Source organism: Ascaphus truei, chromosome 14 (genome assembly GCF_040206685.1).
Source record: "Ascaphus truei isolate aAscTru1 chromosome 14, aAscTru1.hap1, whole genome shotgun sequence".
NCBI classification, from domain to species: Eukaryota; Metazoa; Chordata; class Amphibia; order Anura; family Ascaphidae; genus Ascaphus; species Ascaphus truei.
The window spans coordinates 50,145,706-50,163,236 of NC_134496.1; the positions used below are offsets into that span (position 1 = coordinate 50,145,706).

A 17,531-nucleotide genomic window follows, 5' to 3' on the forward strand; every position below is an offset into this window, starting at 1 on the left:
TAAACCGGAGGCGAGAGGTCGTCATCTGGGGGGTGTACGGCACCATATACCCCCGGGACATGGGGTCTGGGAGGAGGGTGGACCAGGCGGAATAAGCGAGAGAAGCAGATAAAACACAACAAATAAAGAGAAGGAAGAGTATGGAGTGAAGACGGGGGAATGTTAAGGGGCAATTAAAGCGATCCATTCCATATTCTGCCCCGAGGATGATCAGTGGGTTACTGGCCATCGTGATCCTGTCCCTGTTGGTCTGGAATTATCTGAGGAATCGGTGGGGGGGTCCCCAGTACCCCCCGGGACCTCCTGCTCTCCCCATCCTGGGTAACCTGTGGACACTGAAATTTCAGCTTCACCATGACACCTTAATCCAGGTAACCGGGGGGTGTTTATTTTCTGCTCAGGGATCTAGTTGGATCAGCGCAGGGAATAATGCAGTGTGCCTGTAGATCCAACTGTATCAGGGATATCATGGACAAGAAAAGAGCAGGCAGCCCAGGCTAGTACAGCAGTTTCATGCACTGGGATGAAGAAGTGTTTGGGGCACTTTAATAAGCTCGCCCGGTTGAGGAAACTGGGACTCAATAGCTGCAGAAAAGCAGATTTGTCAGCAGCCCCCCTGTTGTGTTGGAGCTGAGAGACCCCCATTATACTGTCCGAGGGGTGTCAAACTGCTGGGTCCCCACGGTGCAGAAATATCTCCCTTAATGGGTCTCCATGCTGCAGCCTGGATATCGGAAGGTATCTGTATGATAAAACTGCAAATACAAATATAACTTGTGAGCACATTCACATGTCTCAGCCAGGTCTGCAACCCTGCTCTTCCCCATTATCTCTTAGCATACACTGCTTCTACTGCAGCCAGGGATTCTGGGTAATGGCATGCATTTTTGCATTTTATGAGAAAGCTGTAACTTCCATTTCTGTTACACAAAGTAGTATAAGGTTGTGTAGAAAGCCAGTGCAAGTCCCGTTTGGCGTAATAAACTGAGGTTTAGGATAAACTCCTTCAATGTAAGCATATAGCATAACGAAGCCCTAATAGGGTTAGGGGACTAGTACCTAATGCCAGCGGCACCATAAATAAATAGTACAGACCACCGTCCCATATATCAAGAGAAAAAAGGGGTACAGCGACCCACAAAGTGAACTCACTCAGTTTCTCCTGGAGTATCCAATCTCAGAATCTTCATAGGCTGCAATCTCCCAGGTGATGGCAGGAACAAGAAGAAAAATAAGGCATTTGAAAACCCAGGTTCCATTTGGACTTAATCCAGATTGGGACCTGGGACATTTCCTCTAATTTTTGCTAAATATCTTGCTAAAAATCTTTGCTAAAAAAATTTCTGCTAAAAATGTTGCTAAAATTTTTTGCTAAAAATTCTTTTATTAATCCTGCTAGAGATTCACTGTAAAATCTGTTGCAGAATTTGTTAAATAAATGGTTAGAAAATTGGCCAAAAATGTTTGAGAATTGGTTATAAAATTTGCTAAAAATCTTGCTAACTAAATGCTTTTTCTAAACAATCTTGCTAATTAAGTGTTGAAATATCTGCCAAATGTCTACTAGGGAACCTTCATAGAAAATCCCTAAAAACTTAATAAAAATATGTTATCTTCTGTTATAGACATTTTCAGAGGTGATTGATTTTCCTCAAGTAAATAATATTCTGTAATAGACTATTGGTCTTTTGAAATCATCATGTTCCTGCTTTGTGACATTAACATATACCTAATCTTTTCACATTCAAGTATTTATTGTTCTTTGGAGTATTCAAATGTTGACCTTTCTCCCTTCCCTTTGGATAAACCTAAGATCACATATGACCATTATTGATTCCATACTTAGGGGATTCTCCCCTTCTCTTTTTTTATTTTAGGGTTAATTTCTGGTCTATGTGCTTAGTAATCTTAAAGGAAAGAGGGGATACATGATTAAGTAACATTTAACAATTGTGTATGAATCTATTTTGTGCCCTCCTGGTCTTGCAAATGTTCTGTGTGCAACTGTGCTATTTTTGTCAATTTTTAATATTCATGCCATTTAGGACATAGTTAAAATTCCTCATGGGAGTTAATGTATTATTATCTCTCTCACAATTTAGATTAATAGCACTTTATACATATGTTTATGTTTTTAATTGTAAGCTGTAATTGTTATTAATATTCTTTTTTTAAGTTTATTATTAATGTTAGTCCTTATGTAGAATGTCTGCTCTCTATATTTTGTTGTTTTTTTATCTTTGCACTAAGGTTTAAGAAGCCACTTTTTTTGTTGTCATGGACGTTTTTAAATGTCAGTTTAATAAAGTTACAATTGTTCCAGAAGTCAGTGCACCAATCAGAGCGCACAACCTGTTTGCCCATACTCATTGCCTTGTATTTGCAGACATGTGAGGTCTAATAAAGTTTAGTGTATTGATGTGACACACCTGCTTTCTGATTGGTCGTGATGTCATGTGATAGCACGATCAGTGCTGTATTATAAATTGGGGCTTTTTGGGTTGTTCTGTACACCTTGATAAAGGGCATTTTTGCCTGAAACACGTTGGTGGACCCCTGCTACGGCCTAGGGGGGACCCGTTTGTCCACTTTTTATGTAATAAATCTATTTTTTGTTGCTTAACACCGTGAGCCTCCTGTTACTGTGGGCAGTGCACTGCCTTATTTTTCTACTTGTTCCTGTTACACAAAGTAATGGTTTTGCTGCTAATTGAATAGACACAGAAGGATTTCGAGGGAGAATACGAAACACAGAATTTGATGGCAGATAAGCGCGTGGCTCACTCAGCCGGTCTATTTTACTATGTAAATATTAATAATAATTTAAAATAAAGCGAGGGATGAATATGCCTTGTGTGCAATTATTGTATCTTTGTGATTAATAGCACCGAATTCTGATGTGGTAATGCGCTTCCTCACACACGGGGTTAAGGGGAACCACCCATGAGTCCTTGCTACACCTATTTTATATAAGAGGTTCCCTCTTGGTACAGTAACTGGTGGTACCACTAACTCTAATTAGAAATTTGAAGCATCAATGTAAAATGTCTCATACCCAAGATATGTATGACGGTAAATTCCGTATGTGGATAAACGTAACATTCTAAAGAGTGGCGAGGATGGCGAATGTATCCATGAGAACGGTCAGAGTGTTCCTGGGAGTTGTGCAGGACACACCTGTTCCAAAGCAGAATGGGGCATTGTGATTGGTTAAAGCTGATTTAATGAGGTGCTCTGGGTATCCGTGACCTCTCGCTCACAGCTGGCGCAGGTATACGGGGACGTGTATACAGTGTGGCTGGGACACACACCTGTCATTGTGCTGAACGGATACCGTGCGGTCAGGGAGGTTCTGATATCCCACTCCGAAGACTTCACTGGACGCCCTGTGCTGCCTCTGTTCATGGATCTAATAGGGGAAAAAGGTACAGAATACCGCCCCGCGGGCAGGATGGAGGCGCTGTGTCTGGGGCTTGTATGTCTTCGTCTGTATTAGATTGTAAGGTTTTCTGTCCGCTCCCCTTTCTCCCATGTTTACTTTGCTGCTGGGGCGCACACCCCTATCTTGTATCAGGAGGAGACTGTATACCAGAACAGCCAACTCCAGTCCTCAAGGGCCACCAACAGATCAGGTTTTCAGGATATCCCTGCTTCAGCACAAGTGGCTCAATCAGAGGCTAAGTCTTCGAGGACTGGAGTTGTCCACCCTTGCTAAACTCTTTAGGCAGAGATCCCTAAATCCAATTCTAACCCAGAGCTCATCATTGTATTAACGTTAGATTGCAAGTTCTTTAGAGCAGATAGTCACTTCTCCCAATGGGGCATTCACATGGCTAGTTCCCGCGCTGTATTGTGTTACAAACGCTGGTATTTTCCTTATCTGTATTTTCTGTGCGAGAGAGATCTATCTCCTTTATATAATAGAAAACAAACATGTTACAATAAACAGAATAGATCATATAAAAACATTGTAATAACAGTAATAATAATAAGCCTGATCCTCCTCACCACCACGACATCTGGAAGGGGTGAGGATGCTTCAGCTGGGGGGGCTTCCCATTCAGTACCCCCAGTGTTCCTAACTCTACAATCCCCCCCCCCCCCCCCCCGGCTCCAGGAGTTATTCTCACATCCGGTTACACCTGGAAGCAGCAGAGACGCTTTGCGCTGACGACCCTGCGGAGCCTGGGCCTGGGGAAGCGGAGGCTGGAAGCGCTGATACAGGAGGAGGCTCAGAGTCTGCTGGAACAGTTTGCTGCAAGGGGAGGTACGTGGGAAGCCAATCCAGGGGTAGGTGCTGGAATAAAATCCAGAATGGGTCACAGAGACACATGGGAGCCAATTATCTCCCCTCCCCATCCTTTAATATGAATTAATAAATAATTAATGAAGGTGAAGTCCCACGTGCGACATGGCGTGGGCTAATGACAGAGATATGGTGCGTGTTTAAGCTCAGTGACTGGTCCCTTTATATCATGTTTCAAAGTCACCAGAAAATGAATGGAGCATATAATGTAACGTTATTGTTTCACCTCTTCTGCATTGGGCGTCTTTCTCTTCTGCACTTCCTGACATGGAGGGAACTTGTATTAATCTCATTACATCAGCAATGGGGCGGAGGGGACGGGATACACAGTAACCCCCCCAGAGCCCACCCGTACATTAAATCTATCACACCGGTCACTGCGATTAACTCACGTTGCTCCTCTGTGGGATTCATACACGTTTTACCTCAGAGTCATCTCTCATTATTACCCTCCCGTTGGCTTCACATGACCTCCCACTGTAAAGACCAGAACCTGTTGGATACATGACGTGGTTCTGTTTGCAGGGACCCCCATGGACCTCGCCGCCAGCGTCACCCATTCTGTCTCCAACATCATCTCCTTGGTGGTCTTCGGGAAGCGATTCCTTCCGGGGGACAGAGCTTTCCAGGAGCTGCACACCGCAGCTGAACTTGTTGTGGCTGCTTCAGGGACCTTGTGGGCCAGGGTAAGGACCCAATGGTCGGGTGTTCCCTGCTTCAGCACAGGTGGCTCAATCAAAGTCACTGATTGAGCCACCTGTGCTGACCCTGGGATATCCTGAGAACCTGACCTGGTGTGGGGGGGGGGGCTTTAACTTGTGCAGAAACCTCCTAAATATTTTAACCTCTTGGATGCTGACGTTGTGAAATGGATAGCTGGCCCCTTTGGCAGGGAGGGGGTTAAGGTGCAAAGCATTTCACTCTATTTTCAACAGAATCAGACCCCCTGGACCCCCCCCCCCCCCGCACCCCCCGGCAATGTTACTTGTTATAATGTTCCCGGGTTTGTGCTTCTGTGTGTAGATATACGACCTGGCCCCCGGCCTGATGCGTCTCCTCCCCGGGCCCCACAAGAAGGCGTTCCGATACTTCCACATTCTGTGCGCGTTCATCCAGAGGGAGATAGAGCAACATCGGGAGACCCTTCGGGGTCAGCCTGCTGCCGGACAAGAGATGGACGTTATAGACTTCTACTTGACCCAGATCTGCAAGGTATGCTCCATGCCATCTGTGTGGGCAGCACGGTGGGTAGGGTCAGTATGGTGGGTAGGGTCAGTATGGTGGGTAGGGTCAGTAGGGTCAGTACGGTGGGTATCGTCAGTACAGACAGGATGGGCAGTATGATGGGTAGGGTCAGTACGATCTGGGGTCAGTATGGTGGGTAGGGTCAGTATGATCTGGGGTCAGTATGGTGTGTAGGGTCTGTATGCTCAGTATGGTGGGTAGGGTCAGTACGATCTGGGGTCAGTATGGTGGGTATGGTCAGTACGATCTGGGGTCAGTATGGTGTGTAGGGTCAGTACAGTCCGTATGGTCAGTGTAGTCGTATACAGTGCTTATAATAAACACATCGCTGCACTTTATACGCAGAATGACACTTTCCTGCCCCAAAGAGCCCACACCAGGAAAACTTGCACAATATAGGACTGGCATGGAGTCAAAATGCGGTCTCCCACTTTAAAGACCAGTAGTTAAACCTTAAATCTACACAATGGGCAATGCTCAAAGAGCTTGCAATGTAATTTTGGTGCACGATTCTCGTGAATGTAAGGTCACCTACATGAGGGGGGGGGGCGTAGGACCCTGTGTGGGGGGGGGTGCAGGACCCTGTGTGGGGGGGTGCAGGACCCTGTGGGGGGGTGCAGGACTGTGGGGGGGTGCAAGACCCTGTGGGGGGGGGTGCAGGACCCTGTGTGGGGGGGGTGCAGGACCCTGTGGGGGGGGGGTGCAGGACCCTGTGGGGGGGGGGGGGGGGTGCAGGACCCTGTGGGGCCGCTATGTGGTTTCGCAGAATGTAGAGCGATCGCCTCGAGCTTCAGTCCCACTTACACATTTCTCTTTTTAAATGACCTTTATTTTTGCTCTTTCCTCCGTATCTCTAATCTCACGGCAGTATTCTCCAGCAATGAAGAAGTTAACTCCGGACCCCCCAGTACAATGCTGGAGCCTCCGGCAGTGGCGGGGTTACCTGCTACTGGTCTGTACATTTTGAGGATCAGTGTGGTTATTCTGTGCTACACCCCGTGTTCCTCTCTCCGTGTCCCCAGACCCGCGGGGACCTCAGCTCCACATACACAGAAGACAACATGGTCCAACTGGTGGCTGACCTGTTTATGGCTGGGACGGAGACGGTGACCACGACCCTACGCTGGGCACTGCTCTACATGGTGGCGTTCCCGGACATCCAGGGTGAGGGGCAAAGAAGAGGAGGAGGGGGGCGGGCCGGGTTAGCGGCGGGGTACTTATCAAGGGCCACAATCTCTGATACAAAATCATGCAGGAGGGAAGCATGTTCCAAAGAGAGAGAAGAGTTAGAACAAGCGGTTATTCTCTGACGCTGGAGGGAGGCATATGAGGGGAATGTGAGGAAGTACTTTACAGAAGGGGTGGTGGATTTGTGAGTAAGCCTTCCAGCAGAGGTGGTAAGGGGCTTAAAGTAAAGCAAGGGTTCTCAACTCCAGTCCTCAAGACCCCCAACAGGTTAGGGTTTCAAGATATCCCTGCTTCATCAAAGGCGGTGCAGTCTTCTCTGCCGCTGTGACGGCGAGAGAGGGAGGGAAACGGAGAGAGAGGGAGACGGAGAGAGAGAGAGGGAGACGGAGAGAGAGAGAGGGAGACGGAGAGAGAGAAAGAGAGGGAGGGAGACGGAGATGGGAAATCTGAGACATATTGTGCTATAAAACCCAGAGAGTATGTGGGACAGATGTATAAAGATCCTGACACATGACTGTTCGCTGATCTTACCCTTTGCGGAGCCCAAGGCGGCACGCAGCAGCTGGCGCTGGGGCCCCTGAGGTGGAAGAGGGTAAGGGCACTTACCTGGCTTGAACTGCGTCCCTTCTCCTGCAGCGTAGCGTCATCTTGATGTTACGGGAACGCGACGTTATAGGAGGAGGGCCGCTCTGGAGAAGGTAAAACCGCCTCCTACACACACCTCTCTCTTACCTAGGGGTGAGGAGCGGTCCTGCACTGGTCCGGGACCCCCATGCTCCCTCCTCCAGTCGGGTGGAAGTTGGATCCTGGTACCGACAGGTGGGAGCACGGAGCCCCCAAAAGCATGGGTGCTCAAACTTTTCCCCCTGCGCCCCCCTGCATGCTGTCCTCCCTGCTCGCACCCCCCCCACTCTTACCTTGGCTCTGCCATTACCATGTCAACGTGAGGTCACATGACCCTGCGGTGTTATTTGACATCCGCGTTGCCATGGCGACGTGCTGCTGGAGTTAGAGGCCCCGCGCTGTCCCCCGGCATGTCATTTAAATGCCTTGGGGAAGAATGCGGGACCTCTGTAAGGGCCGCACCCCCTCCCCCCGGGAAATCTGGCGCCCCCCAGTTTGCGCACCCCTGCCCTGAGGCCCAATATATTATTATATCGTCTTCCACCGGATGTGAGAAGCCGGGAGACCAGATAACGACAGAGTCAGAAATCCACCACGAGAAGCCGACGGAAAACCAGAGAGAAGACCAGGACATGTGGGAGTGTACCAAGGTGCCGGGCGGAGATTTCCCGGTGCGGTGGTTAAAGTGTTCCCGGGGTGCTGGTGTTATATACATACACACGCGTGTCATTGTACAGAGCAGGTGCAGCGGGAGCTGGACGCGTTACTCGATCCCTCACGCGTGATCCGTTACGAGGACCGGGACAGGCTGCCGTTCACGAACGCCGTGATCCACGAGATCCAACGCTTCGCAAACGTCGTCTCGGTCGGGATCGTGAGGCGGTGCGTGAAGGAGACGGAGCTGCGCGGGTTTGCGGTGCCACAGGTGAAGCGGACGCGGTATCTACACCCTGCACCGGGGCCCTACCCCACGGAGCTTACAATCTAATTCTAGTGACCGGTAAAAGTGACGTGCCCAAGGTCACAAACCGCTGACACGGGGACTTAATCCAGGGGCACCTACTTCAAAGACTGTCGGGTTACCATTAGAGCAGGGGTGGGCAACTGCAGTCCTCAAGATCCCCCAACAGGTCAGGTTTTCAGGATATGAGTGCTTCAGCACAGGTGGCTCAATCAGTGGCTGAGCCATTGATATAGCGAACTGTGCTGAAGCAGATATATCGTGAAAACCTGACCTGTTGGGGGATCTTGAGGACTGCAGTTGGTTGACTGGCCACTGATTGAGCCACCTGTGCAGACGCAGGGATATCCTTTAAACCAGACCTGTTGGTGACCCTAGAGGACTGAAGATACCCACCCCTGCTCTAGACGCTGTTTTGTGACCGTGTACCGCTCTTACTGCAGGGCGCCATCGTGCTCCCCAACCTGTCCTCTGTCCTGTACGACCCGGAGTATTGGGAGACGCCGCGGGAATTCAACCCCAAACACTTCCTGGACACGGAGGGGAACTTCGTGGCCAAGGAGGCGTTTTTACCGTTCTCTGCAGGTGCGCAGCGCTGCTGGTAGTACTCCTGCGCCGTCTCTCCCAGGCAGACACTTGTCTTTGAAACTCCCTCTTCCCTTCTTCCTCTCGCTCCCTTCTTCCTCTCGCTCCCTTCTTCCTCTCGCTCCCTGCTCCCTTCTTCCTCTCGCTCCCTTCTTCCTCTCGTTCCCTTCTTCCTCTCGCTCCCTTCTTCCTCTCGTTCCCTTCTTCCTCTCGCTCCCTGCTCCCTTCTTCCTCTCGCTCCCTTCTTCCACTCGTTCCCTTCTTCCTCTCGCTCCCTGCTCCCTTCTTCCTCTCGCTCCCTTCTTCCTCTCGCTCCCTTCTTCCTCTCGCTCCCTTCTTCCTCTCGCTCCCTTCTTCTTCTCGCTCCCTTCTTCCTCTCGCTCCCTTCTTCTTCTCGCTCCCTTCTTCTTCTCGCTCCCTTCTTCCTCTCGCTCCCTTCTTCCTCTCGCTCCCTTCTTCTTCTCGCTCCCTTCCTCCTCTCGCTCCCTTCCTCCTCTCGCTCCCTTCTTCCTCTCGCTCCCTTCTTCCTCTCGCTCCCTTCTTCCTCTCGCTCCCTTCTTCCTCTCGCTCCCTTCTTCCTCTCGCTCCCTTCTTTCTCTCGCTCCCTTCTTCTCGCTCCCTTCTTCCTCTCGCTCCCTTCTTCCTCTCGCTCCCTTCTTATTCTCGCTCCCTTCTTATTCTCGCTCCCTTCTTCCTCTCGCTCCCTTCTTCCTCTCGCTCCCTTCTTCCTCTCGCTCCCTTCTTCTTCTCACTCCCTTCTTCCTCTCGCTCCCTGCTCCCTTCTTCCTCTCGCTCCCTTGTTCTTCTCGCTCCCTTCTTCCTCTCGCTCCCTTCTTCCTCTCGCTCCCTTCTTCCTCTCGCTCCCTTCTTCCTCTCGCTCCCTTCTTCCTCTCGCTCCCTTCTTCCTCTCGCTCCCTTCTTCCTCTCGCTCCCTTCTTCCTCTCGCTCCCTTCTTCCCCTCGCTCCCTTCTTCCCCTCGTTCCCTTCTTCCCCTCGCTCCCTTCTTCCCCTCGCTCCCTTCTTCCCCTCGCTCCCTTCTTCCCCTCGCTCCCTTCTTCCCCTCGCTCCCTCCTTCCTCTCGTTCCCTTCGTCCCCTCGCTCCCTTCTTCCCCTCGCTCCCTTCTTCCTCTCGTTCCCTTCTTCCTCTCGCTCCCTTCTTCTCGCTCCCTTCTTCTTCTCCCTTCTTCCTCTCGCTTCATTCTTCCTCTCGTTCCCTTCTTCCTCTCGCTCCCTTCTTCCTCTCGCTCCCTTGTTCTTCTCGCTCCCTTCTTCCTCTCGCTCCCTTGTTCTTCTCGCTCCCTTCTTCCTCTCGCTCCCTTCTTCCTCTCGTTCCCTTCTTCCTCTCGCTCCCTTCTTATTCTCGCTCCCTTCTTCCTCTCGCTCCCTTCTTTCTCTCGCTCCCTTCTTCCTCTCGCTCCCTTCTTCCTCTCGCTCCCTTCTTCCTCTCGCTCCCTTCTTCCTCTCGCTCCCTTCTTCCTCTCGCTCCCTTCTTCCTCTCGCTCCCTTCTTATTCTCGCTCGCTTCTTATTCTCGCTCCCTACTTCTTCTCGCTCTCTTCTTCCTCTCGCTCCCTTCTTCCTCTCGCTCCCTTCTTCCTCTCGCTCCCTGCTCCCTTCTTCCTCTCGCTCCCTTGTTCTTCTCGCTCCCTTCTTCCTCTCATTCCCTTCTTCCTCTCGCTCCCTTCTTCCTCTCGCTCCCTTCTTCCTCTCGCTCCCTTCTTCCTCTCGCTCCCTTCTTCCTCTCGCTCCCTTCTTCCTCTCGCTCCCTTCTTCCTCTCGCTCCCTTCTTCTTCTCGCTCCCTTCTTCCTCTCGCTCCCTTCTTCCTCTCGCGCCCTTCTTCTTCTCGCTCCCTTCTTCCTCTCGCTCCCTTCTTCTTCTCGCTCCCTTCTTCCTCTCGCTCCCTTCTTCCTCTCGCGCCCTTCTTCTTCTCGCTCCCTTCTTCCTCTCGCTCCCTTCTTCCTCTCGCTCCCTTCTTCCTCTCGCTCCCTTCTTCTTCTCGCTCCCTTCTTCCTCTCGCTCCCTTCTTCCTCTCGCTCCCTTCTTCCTCTCGCTCCCTTCTTCCTCTCGCTCCCTTCTTATTCTCGCTCCCTTCTTATTCTCGCTCCCTTCTTCCTCTCGCTCCCTTCTTCCTCTCGCTCCCTTCTTCCTCTCGCTCCCTTCTTCTTCTCACTCCCTTCTTCCTCTCGCTCCCTGCTCCCTTCTTCCTCTCGCTCCCTTGTTCTTCTCGCTCCCTTCTTCCTCTCGCTCCCTTCTTCCTCTCGCTCCCTTCTTCCTCTCGCTCCCTTGTTCTTCTCGCTCCCTTCTTCCTCTCGCTCCCTTCTTTCTCTCGCTCCCTTCTTCTCGCTCCCTTCTTCCTCTCGCTCCCTTCTTCCTCTCGCTCCCTTCTTCCTCTCGCTCCCTTCTTCCTCTCGCTCCATTCTTCCTCTCGCTCCCTTCTTCCTCTCGCTCCCTTCTTCCTCTCGCTCCCTTCTTCCTCTCGCTCCCTTCTTCCTCTCGCTCTCTGCTCCCTTCTTCTTCTCGCTCCCTTCTTCCTCTCACTCCCTTCTTCTTCTCGCTCCCTTCTTCTTCTTGCTCCCTTCTTCCTCTCGCTCCCTTCTTCTTCACGCTCCCTTCTTCTTCTCGCTCCCTTCTTCCTCTCGCTCCCTTCTTCCCCTTGCTCCCTTCTTCCTCTCGCTCCCTTCTTCTTCTCACTCCATTCTTCCTCTCGCTCCCTGCTCCCTTCTTCTTCTCGCTCCCTTCTTCCCCTTGCTCCCTTCTTCCTCTCGCTCCCTTCTTCCTCTCGCTCCCTGCTCCATTCTTCTTCTCGCTCCCTGCTCCCTTCTTCTTCTCACTCCCTTCTTCCTCTCGCTCCCTTCTTCCCCTCGCTCCCTTCTTCCTCTCGCTCCCTTCTTCCTCTCGCTCCCTGCTCCCTTCTTCTTCTCGCTCCCTTCTTCTCGCTCCCTTCTTCTTCTCGCTCCCTTCTTCCTCTCGCTCCCTTCTTCCTCTCGCTCCCTTCTTCCTCTCGGCACCCTTAATCTCGCTCCCTTCTTCTCGCTCCCTTCTTCTTCTCATTCCCTTCTTCCTCTCGCTCACTTCTTCCTCTCGCTCCCTGCTCCCTTCTTCCTCTCGCTCCCTTCTTCCTCTCGCTCCCTTCTTCCTCTCGCTCCCTTCTTCCTCTCGCTCCCTTCTTCCTCTCGCTCCCTTCTTCCTCTCGCTCTCTGCTCCCTTCTTCTTCTCGCTCCCTTCTTCCTCTCGCTCCCTTCTTCTTCTTGCTCCCTTCTTCCTCTCGCTCCCTTCTTCCTCTCGCTCCCTTCTTCCCCTCGCTCCCTTCTTCCTCTCGCTCCCTTCTTCTTCTCACTCCATTCTTCCTCTCGCTCCCTGCTCCCTTCTTCTTCTCGCTCCCTTCTTCCCCTCGCTCCCTTCTTCCTCTCGCTCCCTTCTTCCTCTCGCTCCCTGCTCCATTCTTCTTCTCGCTCCCTGCTCCCTTCTTCTTCTCGCTCCCTTCTTCCTCTCGCTCCCTTCTTCCCCTCGCTCCCTTCTTCCTCTCGCTCCCTTCTTCCTCTCGCTCCCTGCTCCCATCTTCTTCTCGCTCCCTTCTTCTCGCTCCCTTCTTCTTCTCGCTCCCTTCTTCCTCTCGCTCCCTTCTTCCTCTCGCTCCCTTCTTCCTCTCGCTCCCTTCTTCCTCTCGCTCCCTTATTCTCGCTCCCTTCTTCTTCTCGCTCCCTTCTTCTTCTCATTCCCTTCTTCCTCTCGCTCACTTCTTCCTCTCGCTCCCTGCTCCCTTCTTCCTCTCGCTCCCTTCTTCCTCTCGCTCCTTTCTTCCTCTCGCTCCTTTCTTCCTCTTGCTCCCTTCTTCCTCTCGCTCCCTTCTTCCTCTCGCTCCCTTCTTCCTCTCGTTCCCTTCTTCCTCTCGCTCCCTTCTTCTCGCTCCCTTCTTCTTCTCCCTTCTTCCTCTCGCTTCCTTCTTCCTCTCGTTCCCTTCTTCCTCTCGCTCCCTTCTTCCTCTCGCTCCCTTGTTCTTCTCGCTCCCTTCTTCCTCTCGCTCCCTTGTTCTTCTCGCTCCCTTCTTCCTCTCGCTCCCTTCTTCCTCTCGTTCCCTTCTTCCTCTCGCTCCCTTCTTATTCTCGCTCCCTTCTTCCTCTCGCTCCCTTCTTTCTCTCGCTCCCTTCTTCCTCTCGCTCCCTTCTTCCTCTCGCTCCCTTCTTTCTCTCGCTCCCTTCTTCCTCTCGCTCCCTTCTTATTCTCGCTCGCTTCTTATTCTCGCTCCCTACTTCTTCTCGCTCCCTTCTTCCTCTCGCTCCCTTCTTCCTCTCGCTCCCTTCTTCCTCTCGCTCCCTGCTCCCTTCTTCCTCTCGCTCCCTTGTTCTTCTCGCTCCCTTCTTCCTCTCATTCCCTTCTTCCTCTCGCTCCCTTTTCCTCTCGTTCCCTTCTTCCTCTCGCTCCCTTCTTATTCTCGCTCCCTTCTTCCTCTCGCTCCCTTCTTTCTCTCGCTCCCTTCTTCCTCTCGCTCCCTTCTTCCTCTCGCTCCCTTCTTCCTCTCGCTCCCTTCTTCCTCTCGCTCCCTTCTTATTCTCGCTCGCTTCTTATTCTCGCTCCCTACTTCTTCTCGCTCCCTTCTTCCTCTTGCTCCCTTCTTCCTCTCGCTCCCTTCTTCCTCTCGCTCCCTGCTCCCTTCTTCCTCTCGCTCCCTTGTTCTTCTCGCTCCCTTCTTCCTCTCATTCCCTTCTTCCTCTCGCTCCCTTCTTCCTCTCGCTCCCTTCTTCCTCTCGCTCCCTTCTTCCTCTCGCTCCCTTCTTCCTCTCGCTCCCTTCTTCTTCTCGCTCCCTTCTTCCTCTCGCTCCCTTCTTCCTCTCGCTCCCTTCTTCTCGCTCCCTTCTTCCTCTCGCTCCCTTCTTCCTCTCGCTCCCTTCTTCTTTTCGCTCCCTTCTTCCTCTCGCTCCCTTCTTCCTCTCGCTCCCTTCTTCCTCTCGCTCCCTTCTTCCTCTCGCTCCCTTCTTCCTCTCGCTCCCTTCTTATTCTCGCTCCCTTCTTATTCTCGCTCCCTTCTTCCTCTCGCTCCCTTCTTCCTCTCGCTCCCTTCTTCCTCTCGCTCCCTTCTTCTTCTCGCTCCCTTCTTCCTCTCGCTCCCTGCTCCCTTCTTCCTCTCGCTCCCTTGTTCTTCTCGCTCCCTTGTTCTTCTCGCTCCCTTCTTCCTCTCGCTCCCTTCTTCCTCTCGCTCCCTTCTTCCTCTCGCTCCCTTCTTCCTCTCGCTCCCTTCTTCCTCTCGCTCCCTTCTTCCTCTCGCTCCCTTCTTCCTCTCGCTCCCTTCTTCCTCTCGCTCCCTTCTTCCTCTCGCTCCCTTCTTCCCCTCGCTCCCTTCTTCCCCTCGCTCCCTTCTTCCCCTCGCTCCCTTCTTCCCCTCGCTCCCTTCTTCCCCTCGCTCCCTTCTTCCCCTCGCTCCCTCCTTCCTCTCGTTCCCTTCGTCCCCTCGCTCCCTTCTTCCTCTCGCTCCCTTCTTCCTCTCGTTCCCTTCTTCCTCTCGCTCCCTTCTTCTCGCTCCCTTCTTCTTCTCCCTTCTTCCTCTCGCTTCCTTCTTCCTCTCGTTCCCTTCTTCCTCTCGCTCCCTTCTTCCTCTCGCTCCCTTGTTCCTCTCGCTCCCTTCTTCCTCTCGCTCCCTTGTTCTTCTCGCTCCCTTCTTCCTCTCGCTCCCTTCTTCCTCTCCTTCCCTTCTTCCTCTCGCTCCCTTCTTCCTCTCGCTCCCTTCTTCCTCTCGCTCCCTTCTTCCTCTCGCTCCCTTCTTATTCTCGCTCCCTTCTTATTCTCGCTCCCTTCTTCCTCTCGCTCCCTTCTTCCTCTCGCTCCCTTCTTCCTCTCGCTCCCTTCTTCTTCTCGCTCCCTTCTTCCTCTCGCTCCCTGCTCCCTTCTTCCTCTCGCTCCCTTGTTCTTCTCGCTCCCTTCTTCCTCTCGCTCCCTTCTTCCTCTCGCTCCCTTCTTCCTCTCGCTCCCTTGTTCTTCTCGCTCCCTTCTTCCTCTCGCTCCCTTCTTCCTCTCGCTCCCTTCTTCCTCTCGCTCCCTTCTTCCTCTCGCTCCCTTCTTCCTCTCGCTCCCTTCTTCCTCTCGCTCCCTTCTTCCTCTCGCTCCCTTCTTCCTCTCGCTCCCTTCTTCCCCTCGCTCCCTTCTTCCCCTCGTTCCCTTCTTCCCCTCGCTCCCTTCTTCCCCTCGCTCCCTTCTTCCCCTCGCTCCCTTCTTCCCCTCGCTGCCTCCTTCCTCTCGTTCCCTTCGTCCCCTCGCTCCCTTCTTCCTCTCGCTCCCTTCTTCCCCTCGTTCCCTTCTTCCCCTCGCTCACATATTTCATTGCCGCGATAGTGATGAACATTACGAATTTCCTAAGAAATACCCTATAATTACCAAGTCACAATCACGGTACTATCTTTACCCCTGTAGCTGTTATACCCTTAACCAGCAGCGGTCTCAAACTCAGTCCTCAAGGGCCACCAACAGGTCAGGTTTTCAGGATATCCCTGCATCAGCACAGGTGGCTCAATCAGTCCCTGCATTAGCACAGGTGGCTCAATCAGACCCTGCTTCAGCGCAGGTGGCTGAATCAGACTCTGCTTCAGCACAGATGGCTCAATCAGAGGCTCAGTCGACTGAGTCTCTGATTGATCCACCTGTGCTGATGCAGGGATATCCTGAAGACCGGACCTGTTGGTGGCCCTTGAGGACGGGAGTTGGCCGCCCCTGGATTAGATACATTACGCAGGGCGTTCCACGTTATCTTGCTCAGTGAGACGTGAGTTGATACTTTGTCTCCCCCCCTGGGTGATGGGTTTGTTTCTCTCCCCCCGCAGGGCACCGTGGGTGCCTGGGGGAGCAGCTGGCCAGGACCGAGCTGTTCCTGTTCTTCTCCAGCCTCCTACGGAGGTTCAGCTTCCGGCTGCCGGAGGGAGAGACCCAGCTCAGGCTGGACTGTGTTTTAGCAGCCACGCTGCAGCCGTACCCGCACCAGATCCGCGCCGTGCTGCGCTCGCCACGGAGACACGTGAATAGCGGGGAGGTCGGAGCCGGCGAGCCACGCACAGATCTCTGAAACCTTGCAAGAAATTCCCAGGTGCGAAGAGGTCACTTACACCACGAGCCACCGCGCGTCACACCCCAATAAAGGCCGTGCGAGTCCGTGGGACACGCGCATCAGCGCTGGCTGAATCTGCGCCTTTGGGAGAACAAATCGTTGGTGAAATGGTTGGCGATTGTTGGGAATACGCTGGGGAACAGCGGAGAATATTGGCAAAATTGAGAAGTATTCATTTTTACGTGTGTTAGTGGACAGATTGCCTTAGGGCAGGGGGGCTCAATTTCAGTCCTCAAGCCCCCTCAACAGGTCAGGTTTTCTGGATATCCCAGCTTCAGCACAGGTGGCTCAGAAGCTCAGTCGGAGACAGCCTCAGATTGAGCCACCTGTGCAGAAGCAGGGACTGATTGAGCCAGCTGTGCTGAAGCTGGGATATCCTGAAAACCTGACCTGTTGAGGGGGCTTGAGGACTGGAATTGAGCCCCCCTGGCTTAGTGCCGACATTTGCACATTTTTGAGTTTCTAATAATAAATTTGGGGACACATTTGTACATCTTCATTTAAAACTATTCCATATGCTCATAATCATATATTATCTCTAACTGTCCTTGAAATGTGTGTAAATATAATGTATTCTAAGAAACAACACGAAAGGGGTTGGGGAGTGATCACAGGACCACACCAATTGAATGGAATAATCAAATAAATCAATATGGTAATCAAAATTGTGGGTGCAAACTGTGAACTGAAAAGTGAATCAGAAAAAAGGGGAAGGGGAAACACAAAATGGATGTGCCCCCTAAAAGAATTCACTAAACTGCACACCAACAAAGTGTAAAAATTAACTTTTAATGAATTTACTTAAAACATATTTTACCAAAGCGTTGTGTACTGTGAATTAAAAATAAATTAAATCAACAATTCCCAGCATCCATGTCAGCGAATGTATGATTATACAGTCCCAATTAGCAACTAAATGTTGGTGGGATGTAGAGGACAGAGGATGCTAAAAGTCAGGGTGTTAACCCCTCTGGAGCGACTGTGAGTCAGATGGTAAGTATATATAAATGTGTACTAGTCAGTAAGCAATTACATAGGTGAAAGTCCAGCGATCCTGCTTCAATTTATACCACTAGGCACTTGAGTGATAATTTATGATATGTAAAGGTACACGTGCTTAAGTGGTAACACTGACACATGCAATGATGATAGTAGGGAGTTCACAGCATAGTGAATCTGGCACTCACAGCAATATTATCGGATGAGTTACACAGCACAAACTCTATGTAAACACATGTCATGAGAGGCATACAAAAAGCAATGATTTTCTAAGTGCCCGCGCACGCGCAATATCAACGAGCTCTAATGGCTATAATTTCAAAGTCCACGCGCATGCGCAGTGGACTTTATATATGCCGCTGATGGTTTTAAGCCTCAGAAGCCGCGTAAATGATCGGCGAAGCACTCAAAAATGACATAATCACGGTTTAATGTGAAGGTACTTATTTAGACTGAACTTAAGTAGCATTTGGGTAGTTTAGTGGGTCAGTTGGGGCGCAATGCGCAGCGCGCATGCGCAACAGCTGGCAGCT

The 17,531-nt window shown here is 51.8% G+C and overlaps 1 protein-coding gene across 15 annotated transcripts in view; it reads left to right on the top strand.

The window, feature by feature from the left end:
- The window catches only part of LOC142466127 (cytochrome P450 2J2-like), a 26,764-nt gene continuing 9,233 nt past the window's right edge, over window positions 1-17,531 (top strand). For 3 of the 15 annotated variants that reach the window (XR_012788062.1, XM_075570904.1, XM_075570903.1), the window contains exons 1-9: window positions 1-371; window positions 3,263-3,425; window positions 4,118-4,267; window positions 4,832-4,992; window positions 5,330-5,518; window positions 6,574-6,715; window positions 8,106-8,302; window positions 8,768-8,909; window positions 15,719-15,978. Coding sequence is in view for 12 of the 15 variants with exons in the window: in XM_075570904.1 (XP_075427019.1) it covers window positions 207-371; window positions 3,263-3,425; window positions 4,118-4,267; window positions 4,832-4,992; window positions 5,330-5,518; window positions 6,574-6,715; window positions 8,106-8,302; window positions 8,768-8,909; window positions 15,719-15,957 (1,548 nt within the window). In the remaining 3 variants the exon portion in view is untranslated. Of the gene's footprint in view, window positions 372-3,262; window positions 3,426-4,117; window positions 4,268-4,831; window positions 4,993-5,329; window positions 5,519-6,573; window positions 6,716-8,100; window positions 8,303-8,767; window positions 8,910-15,718; window positions 16,748-17,531 lie in introns of those variants that run through there. The other 12 variants (XR_012788064.1, XR_012788063.1, XM_075570912.1 and 9 more) reach the window with 11 other exon arrangements.